This window comes from Podarcis filfolensis (genome assembly GCF_964270895.1).
Source record: "Podarcis filfolensis genome assembly, chromosome: Z".
Classification (NCBI taxonomy): Eukaryota; Metazoa; Chordata; class Lepidosauria; order Squamata; family Lacertidae; genus Podarcis; species Podarcis filfolensis.
The window spans coordinates 3648127-3675702 of NC_139617.1; the positions used below are offsets into that span (position 1 = coordinate 3648127).

Sequence of the window (27576 nt, forward strand, 5' to 3'; positions counted from 1 at the left end):
GGAAGATTTGCATCCAGCTGGTTTGTTCTTGAAAATTAGGATTCTCCTGAAAGGTGATGTGCTAGAGGCAGAACTTGGCGCAGGTACCATCCTTGGTTCAAAATAAGTCACATGTGGCATCATGCCTGTAAAGGAAGGTTGAGTTGTGAGGGAAAGTGCCAGGACTGTTTAATCTATGGCAACAGAGGCAACTTCATTTTATACTGCACGGTGTTTTAGTTGATGAGCCTCTTCTGTTTTTAACAAAGAGTATGAACTGCAAAGTAGAAAAATGGCTGTTTACAGTACAGGTGCTTGCACTCTCAGTCCATATTCACCCACGTGAATATTTTCCTTCTTCAGTGCCATTAGCATAGATTTGGAGGAATATTTGTTTTTATACTATGCACATTCAGTATTTTCTGAGACCCCACCCAAGTTAATCAAATCAGCTACAATCCTGCCTATCTGGATTCTGTGATTAGCACTTGGAAATCAAAACCTGAACAGTATTGATGTTTCTGTTTGTCTGATTTTATCTTCCTCTCCACCCTTTGCTTTCAGTGACACACTAACCTTGCCACTTCCTTCCCTCTCCAGCTATTGATGAACTTCTGCGTCATGGGTTCACCCTAGATTTTTTTGTCGATGTAGCAAAACTGCTTCTGGAGCATGAGAGGTACAGCTATCTAAGGGATCCTGACCAGTAGTAGTTTTTCATCAAGCAGAATAGACGCTAAGGAAGACAAAGGAACTCAAATTATGACATGGCTTGTCATGGTAGAATTCCTTAAGAGAAAAATTACAGGAGTATTGGGAATGATGAGAAAATAAAGGGGCAATGGCTCTTTCATCTGGGCACATTTAGGTGCTCAAACCGTTTTGGAGAGATGTTTGGGTGAGCAGATTGAGGCCTGCAATTAGTATTATTGCAGGTGTACATACATTTGGTGTATGCAGTTCTAAACGGTCTGTTGTCAGGATGGCAGTGTTTCATGACGCTTTTGGTGTGAGAGCATCAGAGAGTGACTGAAATTTTCTCCCTTTAGAGGGCAATGTGGGTGGATAGGAATCTAGGTTCTTTTGCTATTGGAAACTCAGTTCATGAATGCTACCTGCCTTTCTCGTTGCCAGTGACTGGCAGTCCATATGCCCAACCTGTTTGCATGTTCTTTGCATATCTAGGCAGGCCACCGCGCTAGACTTTTTGGACTCACTTGCTGAGAGGTTTAAAGGATTCCCGGATTTTGGCAAAATCAGTCTTCTTCAGATTGAACTCCTGATACAGACAATGAATGAGTCGCTTGCCCAAAATATAATTGAAGGTGTTATTGCAGGTCTGTGCCTGTTTTCTTTTGATGCTCCTTGGTGGTAACTCAGTAAAAAGAAAAAATCATATTGGTCAGGCCTGTCTAAAAGGGGCAGTTTTTAAGAGGTATCTGAGAGAAGGCAAGGGGTGGTTTCTGCCAAACATCTACTGGCAGGGAGTTTTACAGGGCAGGGCCTGCACACTAAACGCTCAGTCCCTGATGAAGGCCAACCCCCAAAAGTGTCCCATCAGAGGATTTCAGTGACTGAAGGGGAGTATAAGGGATCAGGTGGTCCTTAAGGGGCTTCAGGCTCAGTAATGGTCCCCTTCTCCTTGTTGCAGCCCCCAGGCAGCAACTTCCTTTTTGCCATCCCACATGCCATTCCAGTTCAAGATATAGGAACTTCGGGAACTGGGAGCCCACAAATCAATTTCAGCAGCTCCATATGATAACAGTTAAGGCCAGATAGTTTCTGTCTCTGCCCAGTTATTAACAATGACCTAGGCTTCTAGACAAATGTAAGCTGGTGGGTTTGTGGGGAAAGTGGGGCAGAGGAAGGTGGTTTTGAATCCCTGACCCACTTTTCCACTGCAAATGCTGTCGTCCTCCTCTTCCCTGGCTGTCCTGTCAGGAATGGGCCACACTGGTTCAGGATATATCGCCCTTAAGATTATCTTAAGCATATTTGCTTGGGTGAAAGTAACAGGTAGGACTTAACTTTGATTGAGCATTCTTAGAACCAGGCTTTATGTAAGATGCCAAGAGTCCAGCTTTAGATAAGGTCACGTTTTAGTTTGGCTTTGAGGATTTTTAATAGAGTGCACTTTGCTCCTGTCCTTGCAAATATGTTTGATGCTCTAAAATTGGTGAAGTGCTGAACTTTGTCTCTTCAGACCACAACCAAGGAAAGTTTCTTCGTCCTGAAACACTGGATCACCTGCACCATGTTCTGTGGGACAGAGCTACCAAGTATTATAAGGTTTGGAGCCATGCAAAGTTTTTCTTCTTGTTTTCTTCTTGCACTGGCTCCCAGTGGAATACAGGGTTAGGTTTAAGGTGCTGGTTCTAACCTTTAAAGCCCTATTCGATCTGGGACTCTTGTACCTACGGGACCACCTCTCCTGGTATGCCCCGCGGAGGACCTTATGGTCCACAAACAATAACATCTTGGAGGTCCTGGGCCTCAAGGAGGTTAGACTGGCCTCGACCAGAGCCAGGGCCTTTTCGGCCCTGGCCCCAGTCTGGTGGAATGCTCTGTTGCAAGAGACCAGGGTCCTGCGGGACTTGACATCTTTCCGCAGGACCTGCAAGGCGGAGCTGTTCCACCAGGCCTTTGGTCGGGGCTCAGTCTGACCCCTCTCCTTTTACAAGACCCTGCATACAGGTGGCCTCTCTAACTCTTCTCACTGGCTCATCCAAATAGCTGAGCCTGGTGAGTACTTAAGGTTCCCAACCCCTATAGTTATAGTTATAATTTGCTGCTAGCCATCTGATCTTATTTTGATTTTAATCCGATTTTAAGCTGTATTTCAGTCGATTGCTGAATTTTATGTCTTAATGTATTATATATTTTTGATGTTAGCTGCCCTGAGCCCAGTTCTGGCCAGGGAGGGCAGGATATAAATTAATTTTATTATTATTATTATTTGACTACCACATGTCGTTAACTCCTTATGTATGGTGAATGCAAGCCGTCTGTGGGCTGAACCCTGAATGTAGCATTCCTTTGGAACACCTTCCCACTCACCCTGCACTTTGCCAATATTTTGGGTATCTGAGCTTTCAAAATAAACAGGTACAGGAATAAGTTTAGCAGACATGGACTGGTTATGAAATGAAATAAAATGCAGCTTCTTTCATTTTTTATACTCGAGGTTCCTAAGCCAGTATTTTTCAAGGGCTGCGTTAGTGGTTTTCAGCAAGGATTGTTGTGCTGGATTGCAGTGCATACCTTTCAAAATGCAGGTGGTTCCCCAACTCTGAGATCTAAATAATCAGTGTTATCCTAGCCTGCTTGGCTTTGAGAAGTCACCATGCTCTCCAACCTCCTATTGATAAAGAACAGCTGCATACTTGTTCACAACCCATGAGCCTGGAACTCACAGAATACAATCAGTTTAAGACACAATGCTTATTTTCTAGGAAGAAAAGTATTATGAAGCCCTTGAGTGGTACACTTACTCATTCAAACTCTGCTCAGGCAGACAAATAGAGAACAACATTGCAAGTTTGGAAAGGAATATGGCTGCTTGCTTTCTTCGCTTGAAAGAGCCTCTCAAGGTATTTCTCCAGCCTCAGGTGCTGATGTTTTTTCCAATTTAACCTTCTCCATGAACTTATGGAAAGTCTTAAAATTTGCTTCTGTTTAATATTATCAGGCCTGGGGTGTTTTGTGGGGTAGGGGTACGGGCAAATATTCCTTTCGAAATGTGGGAGATGTAGCAGCCAAACCTAACATTGCTTATTCTTGCTACATAGTAAGATTAGGAGCTGACTGCCACAGAGCTGTGTGGCTGATTGGCAGGCACTCAGACCATAGAAATGCAATTAGTAGAGTGTGTGACGTCATTTCCCTTCCTCTCTTGAGTGGGAACAATCAAAGATGTATTCCCCCCGCACCCCGCTCTTTGACCAGCTGTGCAGGAGGACAGGTGTCCACTTGCTCCAGATCAGGCAGTATGCCTGAGACTGCTTTTACTGTAAATATATGTATTTTACTGCTGCTGTAGCTGAGAACCAGTGCAAGATTATGAGTAAGTATATCATATTTTAAGGCAGCTTCCAGTTGTCTGATTTCTTTTTTAAGGGGGTAAACGAAAAGAGGAAGTCAGCTCGCTTCGCAGCTGGACTTAATTAAAAGAAGGCTTGACAGCCAATTCCTTTAATTTTGCTGCTAAGGGTGGGACTTTTAAACTCTCTTCATCCCACACACGTGGGTGCCCAGAGAGATAAATTGCAGTTAATATATCCTCTCCTATCTATTAAAACCCATCCCGCAAGAAGGATGTTTTTTCTTTATTAATTTAATGTTGGAGATGTATGTTATGCCAGCCCAACAAAAGGTTGTCAGGAGCAAGGGCTGCAATCAGGTTTTGCATGTCTTGTCATCACCCAGTGATGGAAATCATTTGCCTTCAGAGAGGGAAGGGTACTTGTCCAAATTCCTCCTTGTGTTTAGGTTATTAAAGTTTAACATTAATTCATTTGAAAAATGAGGTTTCTCCTTGCATATATTTGTTTGGTAGTTGATAGCTGAAGCTATGGTTCTATCACCCATGTGGTCTGTTGCAAAGGCACAGAAGGCTATACTGCAAACACCTAAAGGAACATCATTTGCAGCCAGTTCTGCCTTGCTCATAAAAGCTCTTGGCATCCTCTGACCGTCACCTGTGGTCACAAACTTGTGCTTACACTTGGCTATTCAGGAAACAAGGCTGTGTGCATGGCCCTTCCTCACGTGGTTCCAATTCATCTCCCCACCTCAAAAGCCTCTAATAGGAAGCTCTCATGTCCTGCTTGTTCTTTTCACCTGCATAGTTGCTGCAGCAGCGGAGGCAGCCCCTTTTGCTAGAAACCTACAGTGCACAGCAGAGCATTGGATTGCACTCTTGTTCTATTTATTTGCAAAAGTATTTACACTCTTGCCCAAACATCAGTATATGGCAACATAGTAACAACACAAAGCAATCACTCAGGCAGCTGGCTTGGCTGCTCGAGATATTTTAGCATAGAACTTGCGAGACAAAATGCCCAACTTCTGAATGAGGCCAGCTGGGCCTCTGTAACATGGGAGACAACTTAACAGCGCTGCCCTAGATGACTTCAATGATCAGGCTGGAATATAAGGGCTCAGGTTAAGATATCCTGGACCCCACGTTATTCAGAGCCTTGCCTATCAACACGAGACTTCAACCTGGACCAGTAGCTGCAAGCCTGCAGTGACACATTTTAATGAATTCAATGGGATTTAGTACTGAGCAGGCATGCCCAATCTAAATATTATTAATTATTTCATACTACTTAACAGACTGTCGCCATATGTATGCATTCAAACTGTGCACAGTTAAAAGTAATTTATTTGTTATATTATTATTATTAACAACAACAAAAACTGGCTAAAGGTAACCCTAAATGAAGCAACAGAACAGTAAGTTTTTTGTCTTGCGCGGTTAATCTAACCTTATGATGATAATAGTTTTTCCCTTTGGTTTTTGAACCCCCAAGTCAAAGGTTGCCAACAGCTTCAAATATATAGGCACATTTTGAATTTTGAGAGCGTACGGGGGTGCCAGTCACAAAATGGCTACCACAAAGGAGGCGTGGCATAACACAAAATGACTGCTTTTGTCATATGATACAAAATTAGAGACAACTTTATGTTTACTATTGGACGTCAACCATGTCATGCTAGTCCTTATTATGTAGATGACGCCCACCCTCCCGGATACTGGTGCTGCCTAATATAGGATCATACTTGTAGTGTTGGAAGAGACTCTGAGGGTAATCTAGTCCAATCCCCTGCAACAGGAAACATTTCCTCAGGGCCAGGAAAGATATACGAGGTAGCCACACACCATTTTCATTTCACAGAAATCACTTGGAACAGACATGCACTTTTTGCTTCCTAACTTTCTTTCTAGGAGGGCTAGAGACTTAAAAAATAAAAATAAAATAAAAGAAAGCTCGAAACCTGGGGCACCTGCCCAGGACCACCACTAGAAGACTTCCTGGATGCCAGGCTGGTGGCTCTTGCCCTAAGTTCTCTGTGAAATGATGTAAATAATATCAATGTGTTCCGTGCATCCTGTGTGTTTAATTGTTGTTAGTTGTCCTTGCTTTAATACTTAATCTGCAATCCTGCTAATCCCTCTGTCTGCAGGCTAAGGAGGCCTTGAAGGAAGCAGAGAGGCATCATCCCAACTGCATATTCACTTATTTTTATTTCTATAAAATTGCCATCTTGGAGAACGATGTGACAGCAGGTAAAAACAGAAGGTGGTGGAATATTTAGTCATATTTTCTGCTTTGGGATTTCCTATCTTGCCCAGGAGGACTTAGAGGTAAAAGTGGGTAGGGAACTTTGGGTTCTGTAGTTTTCTGTCCTTAAACTCATTAAACATTACAGCTTCTAACTTCAGCAAGCTGTCTCGTTGTCTTCTCTATACTTGTCCACAGCTATATTTGTAACAATACCGCCTTCTACAGGAATAGATTTCTGTTGCTGAAAAGGGTATGCAAGTTACGCAGAGGAAACTCTGCTTTCTGCCTCCCTTCTATGTAGGACTGCCAAACAGGTGCAGTGAAGCCACAACCACCCACTTTTTACAGTGTGGATTTGACCCTATGGAAATTGAAACCTAGAGCATCTTAAAGGGGAGAGAGACAGGCCCATGTCACATCCTAGCAGTGAAGTAGTGAATGGTCAGTGTGAGTGGGATTGCCCAACATTATCTCATGGAATAATAGCATGCTTGAGCAACTTGGCTTAGCATTCTTGATGTTACAGAGGGACAGAATTCACTGGCAATTATAGTGACGAGATCTGAGGCTTTGGAATCTGTTACGTCAGAACATGTCATCTAGCAGAATGATAAGGGGGCTACAGAGGTTTCAAGATTGTGTGTTTTTATTACTCACTTATTGCATTTATATCCCCTTTATATCCTATAAGGAGCTCAAGGTAGCCTACATGATTCTTCCTCTTCCCATTTTATAGGTCTCCCAGGTCCTATTACATCACTGTATGACTGCAGCACCATACTGGCTCTCTGTTTTGAGTGCCATGGTCAGTGACACTCATCTGGGAATGCCAGAAACCCTCTCTTATCTTAGAAAAGAGATACATAGTCATGATTAGATAAGGGTTTCCTATATTGATAGCATGCTTCTTTCCTGGTTGCAGTTATTGGGAGTATTTATATGAAATCTAACTGTAACTATTATCCCTATGTGTGTATACCATCAGTGGTTTTGACCACAGTTATTTGGTCACGTATTTGGAATCAGGATGGTATATTTTGGGATTTCAAATATACCACGTTAAATCCAAGTTTGTTTCTTTGTGTAAGGATGACAGTTGCTTTTTAGAGAACTTTTACACTTGCTACAGTCTCCAAACTGATTTGACTAGCAAGCCACTCAGAGAAATCTATCGGAGTGAGGAATATCCGAACTCTTAACATGCTGGTTCATACAGTAGAATCATGTTACAAAAGCTAAGGCCATAATATCATCTTGAGAACCAGTGCTATTTTTCTAGAAAAGGAGTTGTCAGAACTCACCATGAGTGCTTCCCTTGTTTTCCTATAATGGGCAACAGTGCCCACTTGAGAGGTGATGGAACTGAGTTCCAGTAAGTTCCAGCTGAAAAAAGCCCTGCTGAGAACTGTGGTTTGTTAAAGGTGCCGAGAATTATACTCCATGAGGAGAAAGCTGCAGTTCCCAGAATTTTTGGGTTGAAGTCATGTGCTTCAAATGTGTGTTAAAGGTACTTGAAACATGTGGTGTGGATCTGCCTGTTTACCCCTGGACTTTGCTGAGCTCAGCTCACTGTCCTCTGTGCTGTAGTGAGATGCATGATATCTCCAGTTACATTAGAGTTGTTATTTATGTGGGTTGCATCTATGCATATAGCTCAGCGTATGCAGATCTGTCCTGGTTTGTCCTTGCTTTTGGTTATACATACAGAGCTAAACACACTCCATCTGTGGATTATTTGGCAAAAAAATGGAATGCCTGGCCTTTGAAGGGATCAGATTAGGGGTTTAGTAACCATAGTAATGAGCACAGTGGATAGACAAGCCATGTACTTCCACAACTATAGGAGCACTTTGTTGCCTCAGGATAGAACACCTGTATGCCTTGAACAACCAGCTGCTGATCTGAGAAACCACAACCACTCTTGTATGAACTAGTACAGCCTATCATTAATGTCTTCCCTGTTCCCTCACCTCCACCTTCTTCTTCATTTTTTTAAGCTTCCCATGCAATTGATGAAATGGAAAGGGCCGTAACGGACCCAGACTCAACGACCTGGATGACAGAACGAAGTTTGGCTAACCTCCTGAAATTAGCTGCCCAGTTTGCTTTAGAGGTAAAAAAAAAAAGTTGGGGGGCTTCTGTCCTGATTTTCTGTCCTGATTTTCATATAAGTGAAGCACCTGCAGCTTGTCTTTCTTTATTAAACTTCCACAGGTCTACTTTGCAGAGAAATGCATTGGGTCTAGAAAATTTGGTTTTCTTTCTCTGGCTTTGTTCTTAGTAGCCCTTGCTGGTGTGCATGCGCACATAAATCAGTGTGTGGCATTTGACCCCTTTCGCTTCTGTGGGAGAGCTCCCACTTACAAGATTAAATGGGTTTAATAAATACTTCCATGGTTGCTTGAGATCGGGTACACAAAACAGACTAACATATCCTGGGGACAGCCATAGCTCAGAGTGTACTTTGTATTCAGAAGGTCCCTGGCTCAATCTGCAATGGCACCTGAAGTTTGGGGTGCCTGAAATCCTGGAGAGCCACTGCCAATCTGCATAGGCAAGATTGAGGTCAATGGGCCAATAGTCTGACTCAGCATAAGGCAGCGTCCTACATTCCCATGTCTCTCCCAGCGCTACCTAGGTATCTAGATTGCAGAATTGTAGCATTGGAAGGGACCGCAAGGGTCATCTAGTCCAACCCCCTGTAACGCGGGCATCTTTTTGTTTGTTTTATACACCTCCCACCATATGAAAATTTTGCAGTAGTGTACAAAGAGAGATAAGAAGATAAAACTAAAATACAGAGTTAAGGCAGAGTTAACTTGTGTCTGTGAGGTCAGCATAGACAATTTCCAGCAATGCTATCCGGACAAAGCCTGTTGATTTTTTCTTTTCTTTTAAGAAGTCTTAAGGAGGCTCCTGAAAGAGCAGGTTGTTGCCACCATCCTAGTTTCATGGGGGTAATGTATTTACAAAGTGTGGGTGCCACCACCTGTAAAGCTCTGCCCCAGGCAGTCATTTAAATGAACTTCCAGGGACCGTGGCCCTTATAAGAGGACCTCACTTGATGAACTTTTAATTGCCTTTGCTTACCAGAGACTGTGCCAAGACATTTCATTTCTGCTATGTTTGAATTCATGGTACTCCAGTCTTGCACTGTGACAGCAAATTCCTTTGATTGTATGTGAATGCCCAGCAAGTACCATATTTTTCTGTGTATAAGTTGCTCCAGTGTATAAGATGCCCCCTATTTTGGGTGACTCAAATTTAAGAAAATGGGGGGGGGATGCTGAAAATCACTAACTCAACTGACAAATGCTGACAATCGCTCATATCGCTGAAGCCAACAGCAGCCAGCAATTGCACGCCCAATTGACACAGCAGCAGCCAATCCAAAGCAGCCTTTGCAGCAGCAACCAATCACCCGCCCAATTACCGCAGCCGCGCCACTGACAAGTTCTTGCTCTGCTCATGGCTGCAACCAATCACCAGTCCCCCCCATGCACTATCCGTGTATAAGATGACCCCCATTTTTTAACATTATTTTAGAGTAAAAAACCCCCGTCTTATATACGGGAAAGTACGGTACTTGCATTCACTTAGGAAGTTGCATTTACACAGACTCAGACTATTGGCCAATCTAATTCAGTACTGTCTATCCTCACTGACCAGCAATGGCTTTCCAGAGTTTTCAGGTAGCCTTTACCTGCAGATGTTGAGAACTGAAGCTGAGCTCAGAGCAGATGCTCCACCACTGAGCTGTGGCACTTCCTTCCACATCCTCAGTTAAAAATGGTGGCAAGCCATCTGTTGCTTTTTATGCCCTGAAAGGAGCTCTGGTAACACCCAGCAGTCCACAGGTGCACTCCCTAATCTGGAAACTGGAAACTTTCGACCTGTTAGTTCAGAAACCAGCTGCTTCATTTCCAGTCTGCAATTGTGTGGTGCAGTTCAGCAGAAGTGGTCTTTGTTCCTTGCTACCAAATACATCTTTATGGGGAAGGGGGGAATGAAAGTTGGCTGTCCTTGGATCGGTATTTGCTTGTGTGTTTTTTTTTCCTTCAACCAAAGCTGCTTTTGTATCCCGTTGCTTAGAAAAAACTGTTTGCAGGACAAAAAGTGAAAATAAAACATGAGAAGAATTCACTTCTAAACCAGCACATCTAATGCAGTCTTAAGAGTGGCATTCTCAGGTGCTTGTTGAGAAACAAGTCCCACCTGCCTTCAGTGGGACTTCAGTCTCCAGCAAGTGTATTTAAGGTTGCAGCCTTTGTCTAGCTATCCTGTCTCCTCCACCCGGGGCTCTTGCAGTTTCCAAAAGATGAGAGTTGTTGCATTGCGGCTACTTAAAGGCTTTTGTCATAGCCTACAGCTGCCCGGAACATAAATGTGTTTTTTATGAATATGGAGATACTTTTAACCTTTTAAAATGAATTCAGCCACCTACTGTTATTTTCTATCTCATTACTCCTCTTCCAGTTAAGAGGTGGTTCAATTAAAATATGTTCGATGAAGATGTTGTTTAAAAACATTTTTATCCTGATGTTCAGCCGAAAAGGCACCTAGAGTGGCTTATATAAGATGAATAATAATAAGAAAGAACAGTTCCTGCTCACAATCTGAAAGATACGACACACAAAAAAGAAGAGGAGGTTGGTTGGTTGGTTTTTTGTTCTTGTTTTTATTATATATTTTGTGCTTGTTGTGAACTGCCCTGAGATCCGCAGATGAAGGGCAGTGTACAGATTTAATAAACAGAATAAAAATCCAGTTTTTAAGGTTATAATAAGCAGCTGGAACAGAAGCATCCCAGGAGGGGGCCGCAAATACAGCTGGATCATGTTTGCACCATATGTTTAAAGCACATGGCCTCCCTCAAGGAATCCTGGGAACAGTCGTTTGTCAGGGTCCTGGGAATTGTAGCGGTGTGAAGGGTAAAATGCAGTTCCCCGAATTTATTGCAGTAAGTGATAGGTCGTATGCAACTAAGTTTTGCTCAGAGAAGATCCACTGAAATTTACGGGCTTAACTTAGCTCTGCTCATTCATTTGAGTGGGTTACTCTGTGTGATAATCAGCTATGTTTTATGCCGTGTGCTTTAAACTATGTGGCTGTGGCCGGAGCCCTCAGCAGATTTGGCAGAGAACCCCCTGCTTCCCATCTCCCTTTCTGCTGCTTTCTGGCGGAAAGGCTGCCTGCCTGCCTGCCTTTGGATGGAGGGAGGCCTCAAATGGAGCTGACCTCCAAAAGAACAAATGGAGTAGTCCAGTAGTTCAGTCTCCTGCCGTCTGATGTGATATATTGCAGTTTCTCACATTTCAGCTTGTATTAAATGAATTCTGGCTTCCATTCTGTGTTTTATACCGTATTTTTTGCCCTATAGGACGCACTTTTCCCCCTCCAAAAATGAATGGGAAATGTGTGTGCATCCTATGGGGCGAATGCAGGCTTTCGCTGAAGCTATCCGCAAGCCGTGGGAGAGCTGTGCGAAGTCGCGCAGCTCTCCCAAGGCTTGCGGAGAGCTGCCTGCATCCTGAAGCCTGGGGTGCGCTGAACTCAGCACGCCCCAGGCTTCGAGCTTTGCGCAGCTATCCACAAGCCATGGGAGCCCGGCGCGACTTCGCGCAGATATCCGCAAGCCTGGGGAGACCGGCGCAACTTCCCACCAGGCTCCCTAGGCTTGTGGATAGCAGCCTGTTCTGGGGTCGGGGGAAGCTCAGGCTTCCCCCGCCCCAGTCCCACGCCTGGGGGGGAAATAAATTTTTTCCCCTTTATTTCCCCCCCAAAAAACTAGGTGCGCCCTATGGGCCGGTGCGCCCTATGGGGCGAAAAATACGGTACTTTTGATTGAAACGTTCCCCATTATTTGGGGGCTCTTGTAACCTGACAGCTGTTTGACATGGCAAAACAGAAATAAAAAAAATATTTTTGTATTTAAGCTATTCGTAACACCAAACTAATGATACATGTTCTTTATCTTTATATGTTATATCACTGATTAACTAACGTCATTCTCCACCTGCAGAATAGGCAACATTGTGCAGCTATAAAGGCCTTGGAGTGTTTATCTCTGCACTTGGATGACTGTGGACTAATAGCTGCAGATTTTAAGTGAGTAACAAAATACAGAACTATACTAACTTCCTTGTCATTAAAATGTTCTTAATATTTGAAATGCAATAGATCCAGTGTTGTTGCCCGAGTGGAAAAACCCTCAGTCCTGATTCATAGCTGAAATTCCTTACTTGTGTCCCAGACAGGAATTCAATTCTTAAAAGATATCCCTGATTCTTGTTCTTCTGAATGTGTGCCTGTTGGTTCCTGGAGGCTTACTGCTGATGTTTGCCATTAGATGAACACTTCCACCAGTGGAGCTAGTCTGCTAGGGCCAGTGGGCCACGGCTCCATCCACTTCAGCCTGACCCCGGCCCTCACCGGCCTTCTTATAACTAAGGAAGGGGTGGCTTGGGCTGTCATTGCCTTGGGCTCCCTGCCTTGCACCCTAGGAGGCGCAATGGGCCCCACTGGAGTTGAACAGGGAAGGGATGCTCAGCCTCTTCTTACCAAGCAACCTCATACTTATATTACTCTGGGACCAGAGATAACTGCGATGCTACGTTGTCCAAAAGGCCACCAAATCCAATGCACGCTCAGCCTGGGTGAAAAGGGGAAAACACTATCAGAAAATGCAAATAACCACGTAAAAGCAACAGTTTAGAGGTACCGCTGCCTGCTAATGGGGGGGGGGGAGTGTCTGAACCATAGGCAAGTAGGATAGAAACACATGGAATATGTGGGGGGGGGGGAGAGAGATGAGGGGACAGTTGCAGAAGTTATGCCCTGCAGGATGCATTCTGCCTTCCCTTATGTGCTTGTGTAGGTGCTCTGCCCTGGCATTCCTAGTTGCTGAAACAGAGCCTGGTGTTGTGTTTCTGTGTTCTGGAGCCCTGAGGTGAAGTACCTCTTAGGAGCCTAGGCACATAATGGTTAGCAAAGTGCTCAAATTCCCCTGTGCGATGGGAGGCCAGGTTGTTTTCTCGCAAAGTGCTCCCTTTGTGTGTGAAGTACCCTTTCTCCATGCCTACCTATTACAGAATTGTTCCATGTGAGCACCTAAGTGTTTACAGCATGAGGCTAGAAAGATACAGCCCTGTGATATAAGCCCTCTCAGCTGACCTCTTGAATCCTGGTCTCCCTGTCTGGGGTTTATATACTGGCAGTAGCATGCTGTGTGATTGAGTGGGCTTTTGTAGTAGTAGTAGTAGTAGTAATAACAATAACAATAACAATAACAATAATAATAATAATAATAATTTGTTGGTTGGTACCCCGCCCATCTGACAGGGTTGACCCAGCCAATATGAGCGGCTTGCAACATATATAAAAACATAATAAAACATTACACATTAAAAGGCTTCCCCTTGCAGGGCTGCCTTCAGATGTCTTCTAAAAGTTATATACTTACTTATCTCCTTGACATCTGATGGGAGGACATTCAACAGGGAAGATGCCACCACCAAGAAGGCCCTCTGCCTGGTTCCCCGTAGCTTCAGTTCTTGCAGTGAGGGAACCACCAGGAGGCCCTCAGTGCTCGACCTCAGCATCTGGGCTTAAAGTGGTGTTGGAGACGCTCCTTCAAGTTTACGGGCCAGAGGTGATTTAGGGCTTTAAAGGTTGTCCACCAACACTTTGAATTGTGTTCGGAAAAGTACAGGGAGACAATATAGGTCTTTCAGGACCGGTGTTACATAGTCTCGGCAGCCACTCCCAGTCAGCAGTACAGCTTCCACATTCTGGATCAGCTGTAGTTTCCGGGTCACCTTCGTAGGTAAGCTTCCCCCATATGCTAAACTCTGCCGTGGTTATTTTTAAACCCCTCCTTCTCATTTAGCTGGTGGGATGGGCATTTATTGCAACGAGGGCTAAAAAGTTCCACTGTTGAATAGGGGTCTTGGATAGAAAAGGTGCAGGCTATGGCATGGCTGTGCTTCTCCCTGCACTACCTACTCCCACCCGCATTTCTTGACGTGTTTCAGCCATTCCACCACTGGAACATTCTTCCAGTATATTGGGGAAGCTCTGCCAGCAGATCAGTTATGCTGGTGGCATTTGTCAGATTCTGCCGATGTTAGCAGGGCTTCTTCCATCAAATCCTTTTTTAATATTTATACATTCTTTACTAGGTTTTCACATTTTTATATGCCTTATCTCTCACCAATTCAAACATCAAATTTCAAGGTTCTCTGAACCTTCAGACTTCATCCGCTCCCTCCCATGGGTTCATATATTAAAAGTTTAAGTTTTCTGCATCTTAAGCTTTATCCAACTATTGTATATCCCTAGTTATCACAATCAATTTCACATTACAAATGTCATTTCAATGCTACCAATGATTTTAACTGTTTACAATGGTTTTTTAAGTAAACTACAAATTTACTCCAGTCTTTGACAAATACTTGATCCTCTTGGTTTCTGATCTTCCCTGTCAATTTCTCCATTTCTGCGTATTCCATCAATTTCATCTGCCATTCTTCCTTTGTTGGTAATTCTACTTCTTTCCATTTTTGGGCTAGTAACATTCTCGCTGCCGCCGTTGCATACATAAAAAAGTCTTTTGTCTTCTCTTGGTATTTCTTCACCTATTAAACCTAAAAGGATGGCTTCTGGTTTCTTAACAAATGTATTTTTAAACATTTAATTCATTATAAATCATTTCCGATAAGTCTTTTACCTTATGACATGACCACCACATATGGCAAAATGTACCTTCTGTCTCTGTACATTTCCAACACATATTTGATTTGGTTTTATACGTTTTTGCAATCTTACTTGGTTATGTACCAATAGTTCATCATTTTCATATAATTTTCTTTCAACAAACAGCATGAAGTAATTTTTATTTCCTCTTTCCACAACTATTCCCAAGATAAAAGCTGAATATTTATACCCAAAATCTCTAGCACAGTGTATCATCACTGCCTTAACTTCTTCATCTTTTGTATGCCATTCCAACAATAGTTTGTACATTTTTGATAATATTTTCACCTTATTTTCCAGCAGATCACTTTCAGATCTTGATCTTTCTGTAATAAACCCTCTTTTTTAAAATCTACTTTAAAAACATCGTTTAATTGGTAATACTGTAGCCAATCTGTTAATATTCCTCTTATTCAATTTTAATTGGCCATCTGCCTCTATCAGCAATTCTTTATGGGTGGCCCAATACCCTTTCATGTTTACTTTTTTAACTGAAATTGCTTCCAATGGGGAGAGCCACCATGGTGTTCTTCGCTCTAATGAGTTTTTGTATCTATCCCATACCTTGTGGATTGATTTCTGTATCACGTGGTTGAGGAATCCTTTGTGTACTTTCGTTTTTAATATTTAATGCTGTATTGTTTTTAACACTCTATTGGAAGCCGCCCAGAGGCTGGGGAAACTCAGTCAGATGGGCGGGGTATAAATAATAAATTGTTGTTGTTGTTGTTGTTGTTGTTGTTATTGTTATTATTATTATACCATAAATATGCATGCCACCCAAACCTATTATCATGTCCTTCCAGATCTAATAAATCTGTATTTTTCAACAAAATCAAATCCCGCAACCAGCAAAGACAGGACACCTCATAATATAGTTTTAAACGTTCCATCAAATCCTAGAGCTCAGGCAGTGGATCTTCTGTATAAGATTGCACCCCAGAATTGCAGAATAAATGATAACGATGAGATGCATGGAGGTGGCATGGCCTTTCCAGAGGACAGGCTGATGCTTCGAGTCAATAGGATTACTAAGAATAATTTGCTGTAATTTATTTTGCGTACAGGTGTTTGGTTCCACTTATAATGTACAAAATCAATGGGAAGACTGGAGAAGAAATGTGAGTTGCACTTCATTCTTACAGCTGTTGTTATTCACTTTGTACAATGTGTAGGTGAAGAAGGTTAGGTGACCAGCTTGAACTGATTTGCAAAGTAAAGATAGAATCCAGTAAAGCAGAATTAGCTCGAAGTTCTGCTGCTGCATTGCCTTTTGGAACTGGACTCAAAATTTCATCTCAGCCATGGACTCCAGATGAGGAGTGATAGTAGCAAAGGCACTGTTTGTCAGCCTTTGCTCTCCACCTGTGCAGTTACAGTAACAGCAGCGCTCCTCAAGGCTGTTGGGAAGATGCAGTAATATGAACTGTTAATGCATTTGCAGTTCTTCACCATTTTCCCAACAGTGAGAGGTGAACTTTGCGAGAAAGTACATTTTCCTGAAGGGAGGAGGGGATCCTCAAATGGGTTGTCCCTCCTGCCACTTGATCCACTAGGCCAGGACTGGGCTGCTTAGAGGATTAGATGAAGAACCCGCAAACCACAGGAGGATTTTGAACGAAGAGGCGACTTGGAGGGACCAGGAAAGAAAAGAGCTTTTGGTTGAACAGGAGAAAGAGAAAGAGGCCAGGTCCTTATGTTTGTTAGATCTCTTTTTCTTGATTTGTAGGGCAACTTCATTCCAATTCTTTCCTGCCTAACTCCCTATGCAAGTCGGGTGACAGAAGGTTTCTGTCATTCTTGTTGGTTAAGGAGAAATAAAGTTTTCTGGATTCTTTGTGAGAGCGTATCTACTGAGAAAGATGGCCCAGCCTGCTACGAGGCCTGGTAGCCTTCTATTTCCCAGCAGATTTCTCTGATGGGGAGGCTGGGGGAGCTGTCTCCCTGACTGCAGCCCCTGAGGGAGGTTATGGGAGGGTTGCTCGCAAGGTTCGGCAGTCAAGCCCTGTTAAAAACTGGGTGCATGCATCTGCTGAGGCTTCCTTCAGCAGGCACGTTCTACACTGTCTCAGTAGATGGGTGCCTGTCTGGTAAGCTTTTCAGTACCACATTCGAGAATCCTCTCCTCCCTGCAGGAAGATGTGACATTGGACCTACTGTGAAAGTTTGTTTACTTCAGGGAATGGACGGGACCTTACCTGCCCTAGGAGTTTGTTGTTGTTCTAGGCTGCAGATTTGGCATCTCAAGGACTCTAGTCTGCACTGTTAAGATGGCACAGGGCTAAATTGTTTTCTGGCTTTTCTATTCTGAGGGAGCATTGTTCAAATTTTTATGTCTAGAGGTTTTTCCCTCTCCTCTATTTTGCCTTTTATTGGCTTTTGTTCCCCTCGTTAGGCCGCTCTTTCCTGGTATGTGCTTTTGCATTTTCAGTTTGCCTCTCTGAAACTAGAGTGAGCTTGTTTTCCCAGTTGAGGTCAAGATACTTAATTGTGTAAGGACCTGCTTAATGGAGCAAGTGGGAGAGAGAAGCCACCTGACATTCCTTGTCGAAAATGAACCTTCACATTAGGTCCAATATCACATTTTATCTCTTACATTGCACTGTTTAGAGCAAGTTTGGTAACTTCCTCCCCTACTTCATTTTTAGAACGTCTGATTTGGAGAACCTTCTAAAATACTTGACTGCAGGTATGTAGCTTGCTATGTTATAGCACTTCTCACTCACTTAGCAAGTGCAAAATAATTTGGGGTGCTGGTGGAAAAAGACATCTTGTTTAGTTCAATTCCATGACAGAAGCTTGCTTAGATTATTTTTTCAAAGTCCCAGTTCCTTTATCATTTTGCATATTCCTGCTCCAGCATACTATAGATATGATGAAGAATTCGGAAAGGACATGACGACATTTGAAACAAGAGTCAGTGAAGTTCAATGGTTCAGGAGGACTGGTAAGTGGTAGTCTTAGGGTTTCATGGAACCAGCTCCTTCTGGGATGAATTGAAATTCCCCTCACTTCTCTTAACAGTTTAGAGGCCAAATCCTAGACTTAGAGCAACAAGGTTATAAGCTAAGGAGAATAGGGTGGGAAGATTTTGCTGATGTGGTCTTAGCAGTGTATCATTAACCAAAAGGCATCACAGTTCCCTCTAGGGACAGATACTTAAAATGAAAATAAAATACATTTAAAGGGGTCACAACTCTCCCTTTCAGTCACCAAAAAATAAGGAACAGCAATGACAGATTGCAGTAAATCTGTTGCTTACATACAATGAACGGTGTGGGTTTTCTTGCACATTTAAGGTGTGCACCCTGGTGATTTTGCTCAGCAGTTACTCATGGCAACTGATTTACATGACCTTTTTGTCACATGAACATTAATTCCACAGTAGAAGTGAGGGATTCAAAAAGACCAAAAAGGGGGAAAGGCAACATAGGTTGTATAGTAACAATATAGTTGAAGGGGTCTCTGTGGAGTTCTCTGCTTATAGTCAGAATCTTGTTTTGTGGCACAAACGTTTTAATTGACAAAATGATCACCTATTGAAATAAGATATTGATGCCAAACGACTAGTTGTTTCCAGTTGATCCTAAATGCATGTCACATCATATTTGAAGTTAATACTGAGCCTACTTAACCTGTCAGAAGAGACAAAGCAGAGTTGTTGCTTTTTGTGGTGTGTTTTAAATCCTGTTCTTTCTTACTTGCTCTCTAAGCTTGGAACTTTGCTACCATGTCGGGGGGCTGCCTGAGACTAACAAAGGATTTATTTCTAATTTCATTCAAGGTATGTGCTTCTGCCAACATTCTGTGTGCTGCAATGAATGGTTTTATTTTCAGCTCAGCGAGAGTCCACAAACAAAAAGCTCTTCGGAGCATGTCACTTGGTACTTCCCAGATTTGAGTGTGTCAGTCATGTATTGTGTGCCATGTTACTGAACCAGGTCACAGAAAGCTAACAGCTGATTACTGTGATTTGGCAAGTTTGCCATTGCTGCAAATCTGTTACTGATTTTACTGAACCATAATTAACTCTATCACGTAGGGAGAAGAGGTCCTACCAGCTTTAAGTCCTACTGTACAACTTTCACTAATACTCAGTATGTCAACCTGGAATTGTTAATAAGAAAATATTTTGTTGAGCCAACTGTGTTTAAACTTAGTGGCCTGGGGTGGAAATCAAAATCACTTCTGTTCCATTCTGAGGAGTGCTTTAAACTCTTCGCCCTGGGTTTTGACACTTAGACGTTTATTTTTAGGACCTAGCTTATTTTTTGCAATTTTGTTTTAAACTGTTTTTAATATTGCTTAATATTGTGTTTTAATGCTCATGTTGTTGTTCCAATTGGTGCAACCTGCCATGGGACCTTAGGGTGAAGGGTGGGTAATAAATTGTAATAATAAATAACTAATGATGATGATGATGACACTAATAAACATTGGTTAGCTGGGGATTCAGTAGATGTAGAAGCAGCCTTGTGATTTACTGCCAGCAGAGATCTATTTAAGGTAGAGAAGCTTTTGGAGAAGTCAGGTTGCTGTGTCCTGTTGAAGTGTAAAGGAACGTGTTGAGCTATAACAGAGTGTGGGCAGCAGGCAGACAAGAGTATCCCAGCCATCTGGCAAATCCACTTGGAATCCAAATCCAAAAATCCTTTTTTCAATTGTGGTCAGATGCGGTTCTGAACAGTTTGCTCACATTTTACATGGGGGTTCGGTTCCAAAGGGTCCACACATACACGGTAACCCAGGTGGACCCAGCACTGAAAGAGCTCTTAGATTCTCCACCTTGCTTGCCAGGCAAGGTCATCTCAGTATGCCATCTCTGAAAGCCTTGGGATGTTTGCATGAGATATCGCAGGAACTTGGATTGCCCTGCAAGATCTCGCAAGAGCATCCCAGAGCTGGTACACTGAGTGAGCCTTGTCCCCCGTCCCCCCGCCCCCAGCAAAGCAGAGAGCTTGAAAGTTATTTTTGTGTTGGGTATCCCCAAGTATACCCAGGGTGAACTTTGAAGCTCTGCCTGGCTTGGTATATGGTTGAAATAGCACAGGTTAAATGCACATAAGTGCTGCCAAATAAGTTTAATGGTTTGTTCCAACAGCTTCCAAGTAGAGGACTGTGTGTATCGTCATAGATTTTGGTAGAATCAGTGAAAGCTAGAACTAACAAAGGTTTAAGTAAACTCTGCCAAACATGGATATTTCTGGACTTAGCCCATGCTGGCAAGGCTGGTTGAGGGTAGCTATTAAGAAATAGTGGCTCATCAGTGAAACCACCAGGGCAAGATATTTTCTGCATTGGACAGAGGGGAGAGTTCCCAGGGTTACTGTGGGCAGAGAAAGATTTAGGATTTCAGCTTCTATGGCATAGGAAAAGAGGGGAGCAGGCAGGCTGTGCCCACAGGAAAAAGGTGTTGTTTTACACGAGGCTTCGGTTTTCTCTCTCGAAAGTGTCTTTGGGAAGGAGAAGGGTGGAGCCAGAACTCTGGACAAGAGGTCATGCAGGGCAGAACCATCTTGTTTAGGGAAGTTTTTAATGTTTGATGTTTTATTCTGTTTTTAATCTCTTGGGAGCCACCCAGAGTGGCTGGGGAAAACCAGCTGGATGGGTGGGGTATAATTATAATTATTATTTATTGATCCCCTCTTGAGATTAATGCCCTGAACTCTCCAGTGTAGACCGAGGTGTAAATACATGCCCAATAAACCATATTTCCTAAAGACACATAGGTTTCTCAATGAAAACACTGCCCTGCCTGAGCAGCTAGAACCCCCTGGAGCCTTGCTACCACATGGCAGATTGGGGGTGGCATGCTGCAACCTTTGTAACAGTATGTATTTCAGAAAGGTGGTTTGCTAGGCATGGTCTTCACTGCAACATTCAGAGTCTTTCAGGCTATAGTTGAGATGCTAGGATGGGCTGGTAAGTTTAGGGGAAACCACAAACATCCCAATTAATCATTGTCATGATGGTGGTAAATATTGCAAATTTGAGAGAATTTGTTTAGATCCGTAGACCCTGTTTTGAAAGTGAGTTTAGAAGAAGGGGGTTTCCCAGGGAATAAGTGGATCATCCTGGCTTAACCTTTGAGAAACTGTTCCAGGTTAGTTCAGCCTCCCTAGGGCAGCATTCACTGACCATGTGACATTGCCACAGGTGGGGAATGTGAAAATATCACCAAGTTTCCTTTTACCAAGCTGCTTCAGCATCCTATCTGTGCTTCAGTGGAACTCTGCATACTGCCTGTGGCTAAGAGGTGGTAGATCTTTTAATGGCAGGAGCAGGACATGTTTCATAGAATTGTAGAGTCCAAGCCCCTGCAATGCAGGAATCTCAGCTAAAGCATCCCTGACAGAAGGCCATCCAGCCTCTGTTCAAAAGCCTCCAAGGAAGGAGAGCCCATCACTTCTCATGGGAGTCTCTTCCACTGCCAAACAGCTCTTACTGTCAGAAAGTTTTTCCTGAATTTTTAGTCAGAATCTCCTTTCTTGAAACTTGAAGCCATAGATTCGAGTCCTACCCTCCAGAGCAGGAGAAAACAAGCTTGCCCCTGTGGTAGCCCTTAAGATATTTGAAGATGGCTACCATATCTCCTCTCAGTCTCCTCTCTTGCAGGCTAAACATACCCAGCTCCTTCAAGCGCTCCTCATAAGGCTTTGTTTCCTGCCTTGATTTCCATGTTTAACATGAAAGATACTGTTAGAAGGCTTTCTTTGTCACCATGTAAACAAGGCCTAGCTGAACTATTTTCAGTTTTGCTCAGAACATCAACGATTGGTTGTGAGCTTTGAAGATGAATGCTGCAGTAAATACCTGAAAGGGCTTGGGCATGCCGCTCAAGCACTTGGCGCTCCAGAGCTCCTATTGCTTCTGTCCAGGCCCTTCATAGGAACCTAGGAGGGTCAGATTTGGCGGGAGCAGAGAGGTAGAAGACTTGAGCTCTGCAATGTGGAGGGAGAGTGGGAGGGAGAGTTGGAGTGTGTTTGTGGAGAGAAAACCCTCTGGCATCCAAAGAAAAGGGACAACAATCACATTTCTATTAAATGTTTCCTGTTGCAGTTTGCTCGGCTTTGTCCTGCTGAGAAAACCGTTATGCTTGACCAGAGATTATGCCTGCTTATGGCTATTGCCATTGGTCTTGAAATGGGACGGAACAGCTCTACTGGCCAGGTAGAGTTTGGATGAAGTAAGAATTCTACACCCCTCCCTTTTGTGGCTAATGCTTTATGCAAGCTCGAAGGTACAGCCGAGTTACTGTTTGATGTGGATTCGATGCTGAGAGGACAGTCGCCCACTTCCTCTTTGGAAATCTGGGAATTTATGTACCACTTTTCATATAGCAGCATAAGCAGGGCTCCAACCCCCCCCCCCAATAAGCTACGCAATTTCAAATATCAATTAGAAACATTAGAATCACATTTGGAGGACTCTGGGTAAACTGGACTTCCTCATGGGATATCCAGGCCATCTTCCTAGCCCTTCCCACTTCACAAACTTGCACACTTCCTCCCCTCTGGAATTTATCTGGAGAGTTTTGCAGCTGCATTTGAGCAAGTCAAGGAGCTAAAATCCTATGTACGGAATGCAACACCCCACCCCAACTGCCTTACCCAGAGAATAGTGCAACTGTTATGGTTCAAAAGTGGAGTCCCCCCCCCCCACAATTATATATTTGTTTTCAAATCAGAATGAACTACTGGTGGAGGCCCTCGGACACATAGAGACTTGTTGGGATATCGGGACGTATATGAAAGAAACTGGTGAGTTGGAGATTATGCAATACAAAGTGCTGCTGTTGACACAATATATATCTGCCCAAAGAGGTGGGTGGGACTCTCAATTTGCTTTGGTAGACGCTGGTACAGTGACTTCTCTTGGGATGCAGGAAATACATGCAGCCCAGGAGAATGAAGAACAAAAGCATGATGCTGGAGAGCTGGGTGGGCAGGTATGAATTATTGCTGCACAAGTTTCTTGGAACCTAGGCATATTTGCTCAGAAGTCAGTTCCACTGAACTGAATACAATTTATGCCCAAGTCAGTGTCGATTGCAAGCATAGTTTTGTAAGTATACTACTTATAGTTGCTGCTTACAAATGTTAAGCCATATGTGGTGGTTGGTGGAAGAGCTGGAAGGAATAAAAAAAAGCTTGACCCTGAGACATATGGTGAGAGGAGACCAAAAATGCCCCTGCAGCTGAGATCTTTTCAGAGGTTCAAGCCTGCTTCAGATGGTAGTCACCATCTTTGAGGACTACCTGTACCCCTGGACATCCAGTGCTCTCTTTAAAATTCCTGGGGCAGACTGCGGATGAAATTCCTGGTTTAAGACGGCAGATGAAACTATTCGTGATGGAAACTTGCAAGCAAACACCTTGATGCTAAGGAAGCTTGTTAGCCTTAGAACTGAAACAAGCTCCTAGCCTTTGTCTTCACTACCCTTCACAGAAGACATGTCAAACTCAAAATAATATTTTGGTGTGTAGTCTTGGCTTCCAAATTTCAGATATTTGTGTAAATATCAGACTGCTTGTTGGGTTTAATGACAAATCATCTGCCTGAAGCAGTTACCTTTTGCCACTACGTAGCAGGGCCAAGTTTGTATCCCGGATTTGTATCTTACCCACAGAAACTAGTACAGTGGTACCTCTGGTTGTGAACGGGATCCGTTCCGGAGCCCCGTTCGCAACCAGAGCAGAACGCAACCTGCGCATGCTCGTGATGTCATTTTGAGCGTCTGCGCAAGTGGCGAAACCCGGAAGTAACCCTTTCCGGTACTTCCAGGTTGCCGTGGGACGCTACCTGAAAACATTTTAACCCGAAGCATCTTTAACCCGGGGTATGACTGTATAGCAAAGGCAAAGGATCTATATTCTCCTTCAGCTAAGTGTCTATTGATTTAGGGGTCTGCCAACCTCAGTACACAAGCTGATTTAGCGACCAGCTAACATGTGACTCTCCTTCTACTCAAAAGGCAACTTTTCTGAAGACCCATCAGATACGTTACTTCTGCTGTATGAGTTTGAGGCAAGAGTCAAGCTCGGTGATCCGAAAGTAACCAGTCTTCTGGATACAATTTTGGAAAGGCCCAATATCGATACTAAGATGCTGGAATCAATTGCCTGTAAGAGCCATGTTTGCATTTCATTTGCTTGGTGGGACCATGTGTGCTCCACAGCCCAGTGAATTACTAATCTTTTGGATCTCTGTGGGGCAAACTATTGCATTCACGGGCCTCATATTGCCACAACCATTTCTTTTGCTTTCCTGTTAGTAGTTCAGCTGCAGCCTGCCTTGTAGAAGTTTTGGACCAGAGTTAGTGGTAGTGGAAGAAAGACAGGCTTCTGCCACTCAGACAGTTCGCTTTCCAGTATCTGGCATTCCGCTCCCCGCAACCCGATTGGCAGTCTTTTGTCCATGGCAGTATTATTGCTACAGTGGCCACCAGCTGATCAAAAGAGGTGGTTGAATTTGTTTGATACCAGCTCAGGTAAACGGCAACATTTGAAGCAGGAAAGATTTTCAGCTTCCCCTGTGCTTTTGACTGGTGCAGTCAGCATTTTCCTCACCAGGCAGACTGATGTAACATAGCATAGCAACAGAGCTTCGCACTTCTGAAAGTGACTCTCTTGTCTTGCCTTCCTTTCTCCAGCGCTGGCCATGGCTCCACCGGCTTACTACCCTTCACTCGCCAAGAAGGCCCTCAGGAAGCTTTTGACTATTAGCAAATGTGAACCCTTCGATGGACTCACTTTCAGGTAAGGATGAGCTACACTAAGGGCTATGCATCCTGGCCAGCGGAATCTCAGTGCGATCTGCTTTGCAACCTTGTTTACAAGTCCAGGGAGGGGAACTGACTGTCAGCATTCTACTACTTAACCCGTGTTGCTCAAATAGAACTCAGCAGGGAAGATGATGCAGACAAAACTAGAGTTAGTTGCCTCTGCCTGTCATTGGTTTTGGCCGCACCAACTGTTAAGTCTCCCTGCCTTCCTGCCCTTTAAATCCCAATGGGTACCTGCTACCACTTATCGCAGCTGTTTTCTTAATGAGATGGGGTACGTGTTGTAAGTGAAGTCCTTGATGAGGCCTCTTTCCTTACATTCTTCCCAGCAAAGGAACCCACCTGCATTCCTTCCTCCATCTGAGTGACCCAATTGATACCACTGGGTAGTGAAGGGCTCTGCCCGGGTGTTTATACTTCACCCTTTGAAGAGGTTGGAAGTTTGGAAAGGAATCTACTGTCCCCTTGGATAAACTTTGCTGTGTGCTTCTTTGGGGAGGAGTGTCAAACTGACAACTGCTTTGCAGATGAGTCAGAAGGGCTTTCTACACATGCTTGCATTGATTTCTCTTTCCCTTTTCTTTGCTGATATTCAGCAAATGTATACATAGCTTGATTCAGCTTACTCTGCCATCTGATGGGCCTGGAGCAGATCCATATGCACTGGTGGAGTCACAGGGCTACTTTGAAGAAGCTCTGAAGATTTTGGATAGCATGGTGAGGAGGAAGTGCCATCAAAATTATTTCCACATGCTTCTTTCCTGGTAATGGCAGTTGGGCTGGGAATTCATAGCTGTCAGGGTTTCCTTTCTTCCGGAGTCACTAGAAGTGGCCACCTGTGCACTATAGACCTTGCCAGGTCTAAGTAATGATATATGGCCTCAATATCTAAAAGGTTTCGGGGGACTGACATGCACTGCTTCATGTGGTTGGGTAGGGGCTTGTGAGCTGAGCTGTTCTGAGCTGTAGCCCAGGTCCTTCTGAACCGAAATTTGTCTGTAGCCAACATAAGTGCTCAAGAAATCCTGCCAGATTTCCTCAAAAGCTATTGTGCTGCATCAAACTCTCATATTCTTTCAGTTTCTACTAGAACTACAGCCTCAACGTGAAAACCCTGATCAGTGCTGTTTTCTCCTCGTTACTGGCAGGTGCTGCGGTCCAGTTATCCAGATGAAGAAATATTCTGGCTCATGGTTAGAGCTTGGAACATAGGAGTATACTACAACACTTTGGCCAGATATGTGACAGCTGAGCAATGGTGTCGCGTAGCAATGTTCTTCTTGAATCACCTGAGAGATATATGTACCAGCTACAGGAGAAAGGTATGGAAGGATGAACGAAACAGCTTAACTGTGGTTCTAGAATACGCAGGGAGATGGCCTGTATTGAGCAGGTGCAAACACCATAGCATGCAGTGGATGCAATATGCTAAATGGTAGGTAGTCTCTTTTACATCCTGGAATCACTAGCTGAGATCAGCCATGTTAATCATGAAGGGACCTTGGGTTAAGGAATTTGCCACTGGTGGATGGGGGAATAGGCAGATAGACACAATATCTTGGGTCAAGTTTTCCCCAAAGTTTTCCTAGAAAGTTGCTTGACCTAAATACAAGGGGCTCAAACTGCATTAGACTCCCAGCATTCAATGCATGACACTAATTTGTCTTTTTTGTGTGATTTCTGCCCACAGATGACCGCCTTTTACCAAGTATTGATGGACAGACTTCCAGGAGCAAAGGGACCCTCTCCAAATAAGTGACAGAAATCAAGTCCACAGCAAAGGCAGCTGGAGCTGTACTCAGCTCACCAGTCATTTTGTTGCCCAAACCAGATAAATATTTTGGCTCATGGTTAGAGCTTGGAACATAGGAGTATACTACAATTCTTTGGGCAGATAGAATACAGCTGAGCAATGGTGTCATGTTAGGTGAGATAAACTACCTTCTAGTTTGTTAGAGATGTTTGTCTGGAGTGGGGTTGTACAATGAATAAAATAGTTTAGCAGTTGCAATGACATTTGTGTTTTCCTATTTATTGGTTTAACTTTCAATCCACCTGGTAGAAGCAAGAAGTTTCTACACCAGGGTACTCAGCAATTTCCTTCAGCCCCCACCACCCCGGAGCGCTGCCATGCTAGCTGGGGTTGAGGGTAGTGAGAGGTATGTCATGTTGGCCATCCCATTCCTACACTCAAAAGGCACAAACTAGAAAGCAGTAGCAGCTGTGCAAAACGTAGGGGAAAGTAACACTCAATTGTGTTTTTGCCTCATCCCTTCAGTAAGCTGGCAACTATTCATTTTGTCACTGGCCTGTGCTAGCTAGGACAAGAACCATGCAGGATCTGTATAGGACATAGTAGGAACTACTGTTGTCATTGCTTGAGGTGTGTCCCTCTGCTACCAGCCTACAGAAATTTATACAAGTATTGAACAACCGTTTTCCTACAAGTGGGTGGGTGGTTCCATTCACACTAGGCAGGACTACAAATCAAGCCACCCTTGGAAGGGGGTCTCCTCCAGTTCCTCTCTAGCTGCCAGTGTAGGCCATCTGATAGACTGCCTCCTTGTGGGTCAACATGCAGACTAACACACAGCAACTTTTATTTACCTTGAACCTGCAACACAACGGGAGCAGTGCATGAGAAAGGAAAGTATGTGTTCCTGGATTTGTGGTGAGAAGTATACTACCCTAGACTAGGCCCCCAGAGCCAGTGGCAGCCAATACATTGATGACAAGCCATAGCCCCAGAATAAATCCTCAGCAGACAAG

At 43.7% G+C, this 27576-nt stretch overlaps 1 protein-coding gene across 6 annotated transcripts in view; it reads left to right on the forward strand.

The window, feature by feature from the left end:
• TEX11 (testis expressed 11) overlaps nt 1-26821 on the forward strand; it is a 45829-nt gene extending 19008 nt beyond the window's left edge. For 4 of the 6 annotated variants that reach the window (XM_083595358.1, XM_083595359.1, XM_083595361.1 and 1 more), the window contains 19 exons: nt 2-83; nt 580-658; nt 1165-1316; nt 2183-2268; nt 3432-3569; nt 6169-6271; nt 8267-8382; nt 12292-12377; nt 16091-16144; nt 17672-17712; nt 17884-17970; nt 18737-18807; nt 22083-22193; nt 22711-22783; nt 23998-24147; nt 24676-24781; nt 25404-25524; nt 25956-26129; nt 26498-26821. In XM_083595358.1, the coding sequence (XP_083451484.1) occupies nt 2-83; nt 580-658; nt 1165-1316; nt 2183-2268; nt 3432-3569; nt 6169-6271; nt 8267-8382; nt 12292-12377; nt 16091-16144; nt 17672-17712; nt 17884-17970; nt 18737-18807; nt 22083-22193; nt 22711-22783; nt 23998-24147; nt 24676-24781; nt 25404-25524; nt 25956-26129; nt 26498-26566 (1899 nt within the window). In that variant the 3' untranslated portion in view covers nt 26567-26821. The other 2 variants (XM_083595360.1, XM_083595363.1) reach the window with 2 other exon arrangements.
• The last annotated feature ends 755 nt before the right edge of the window (nt 26822-27576 follow it).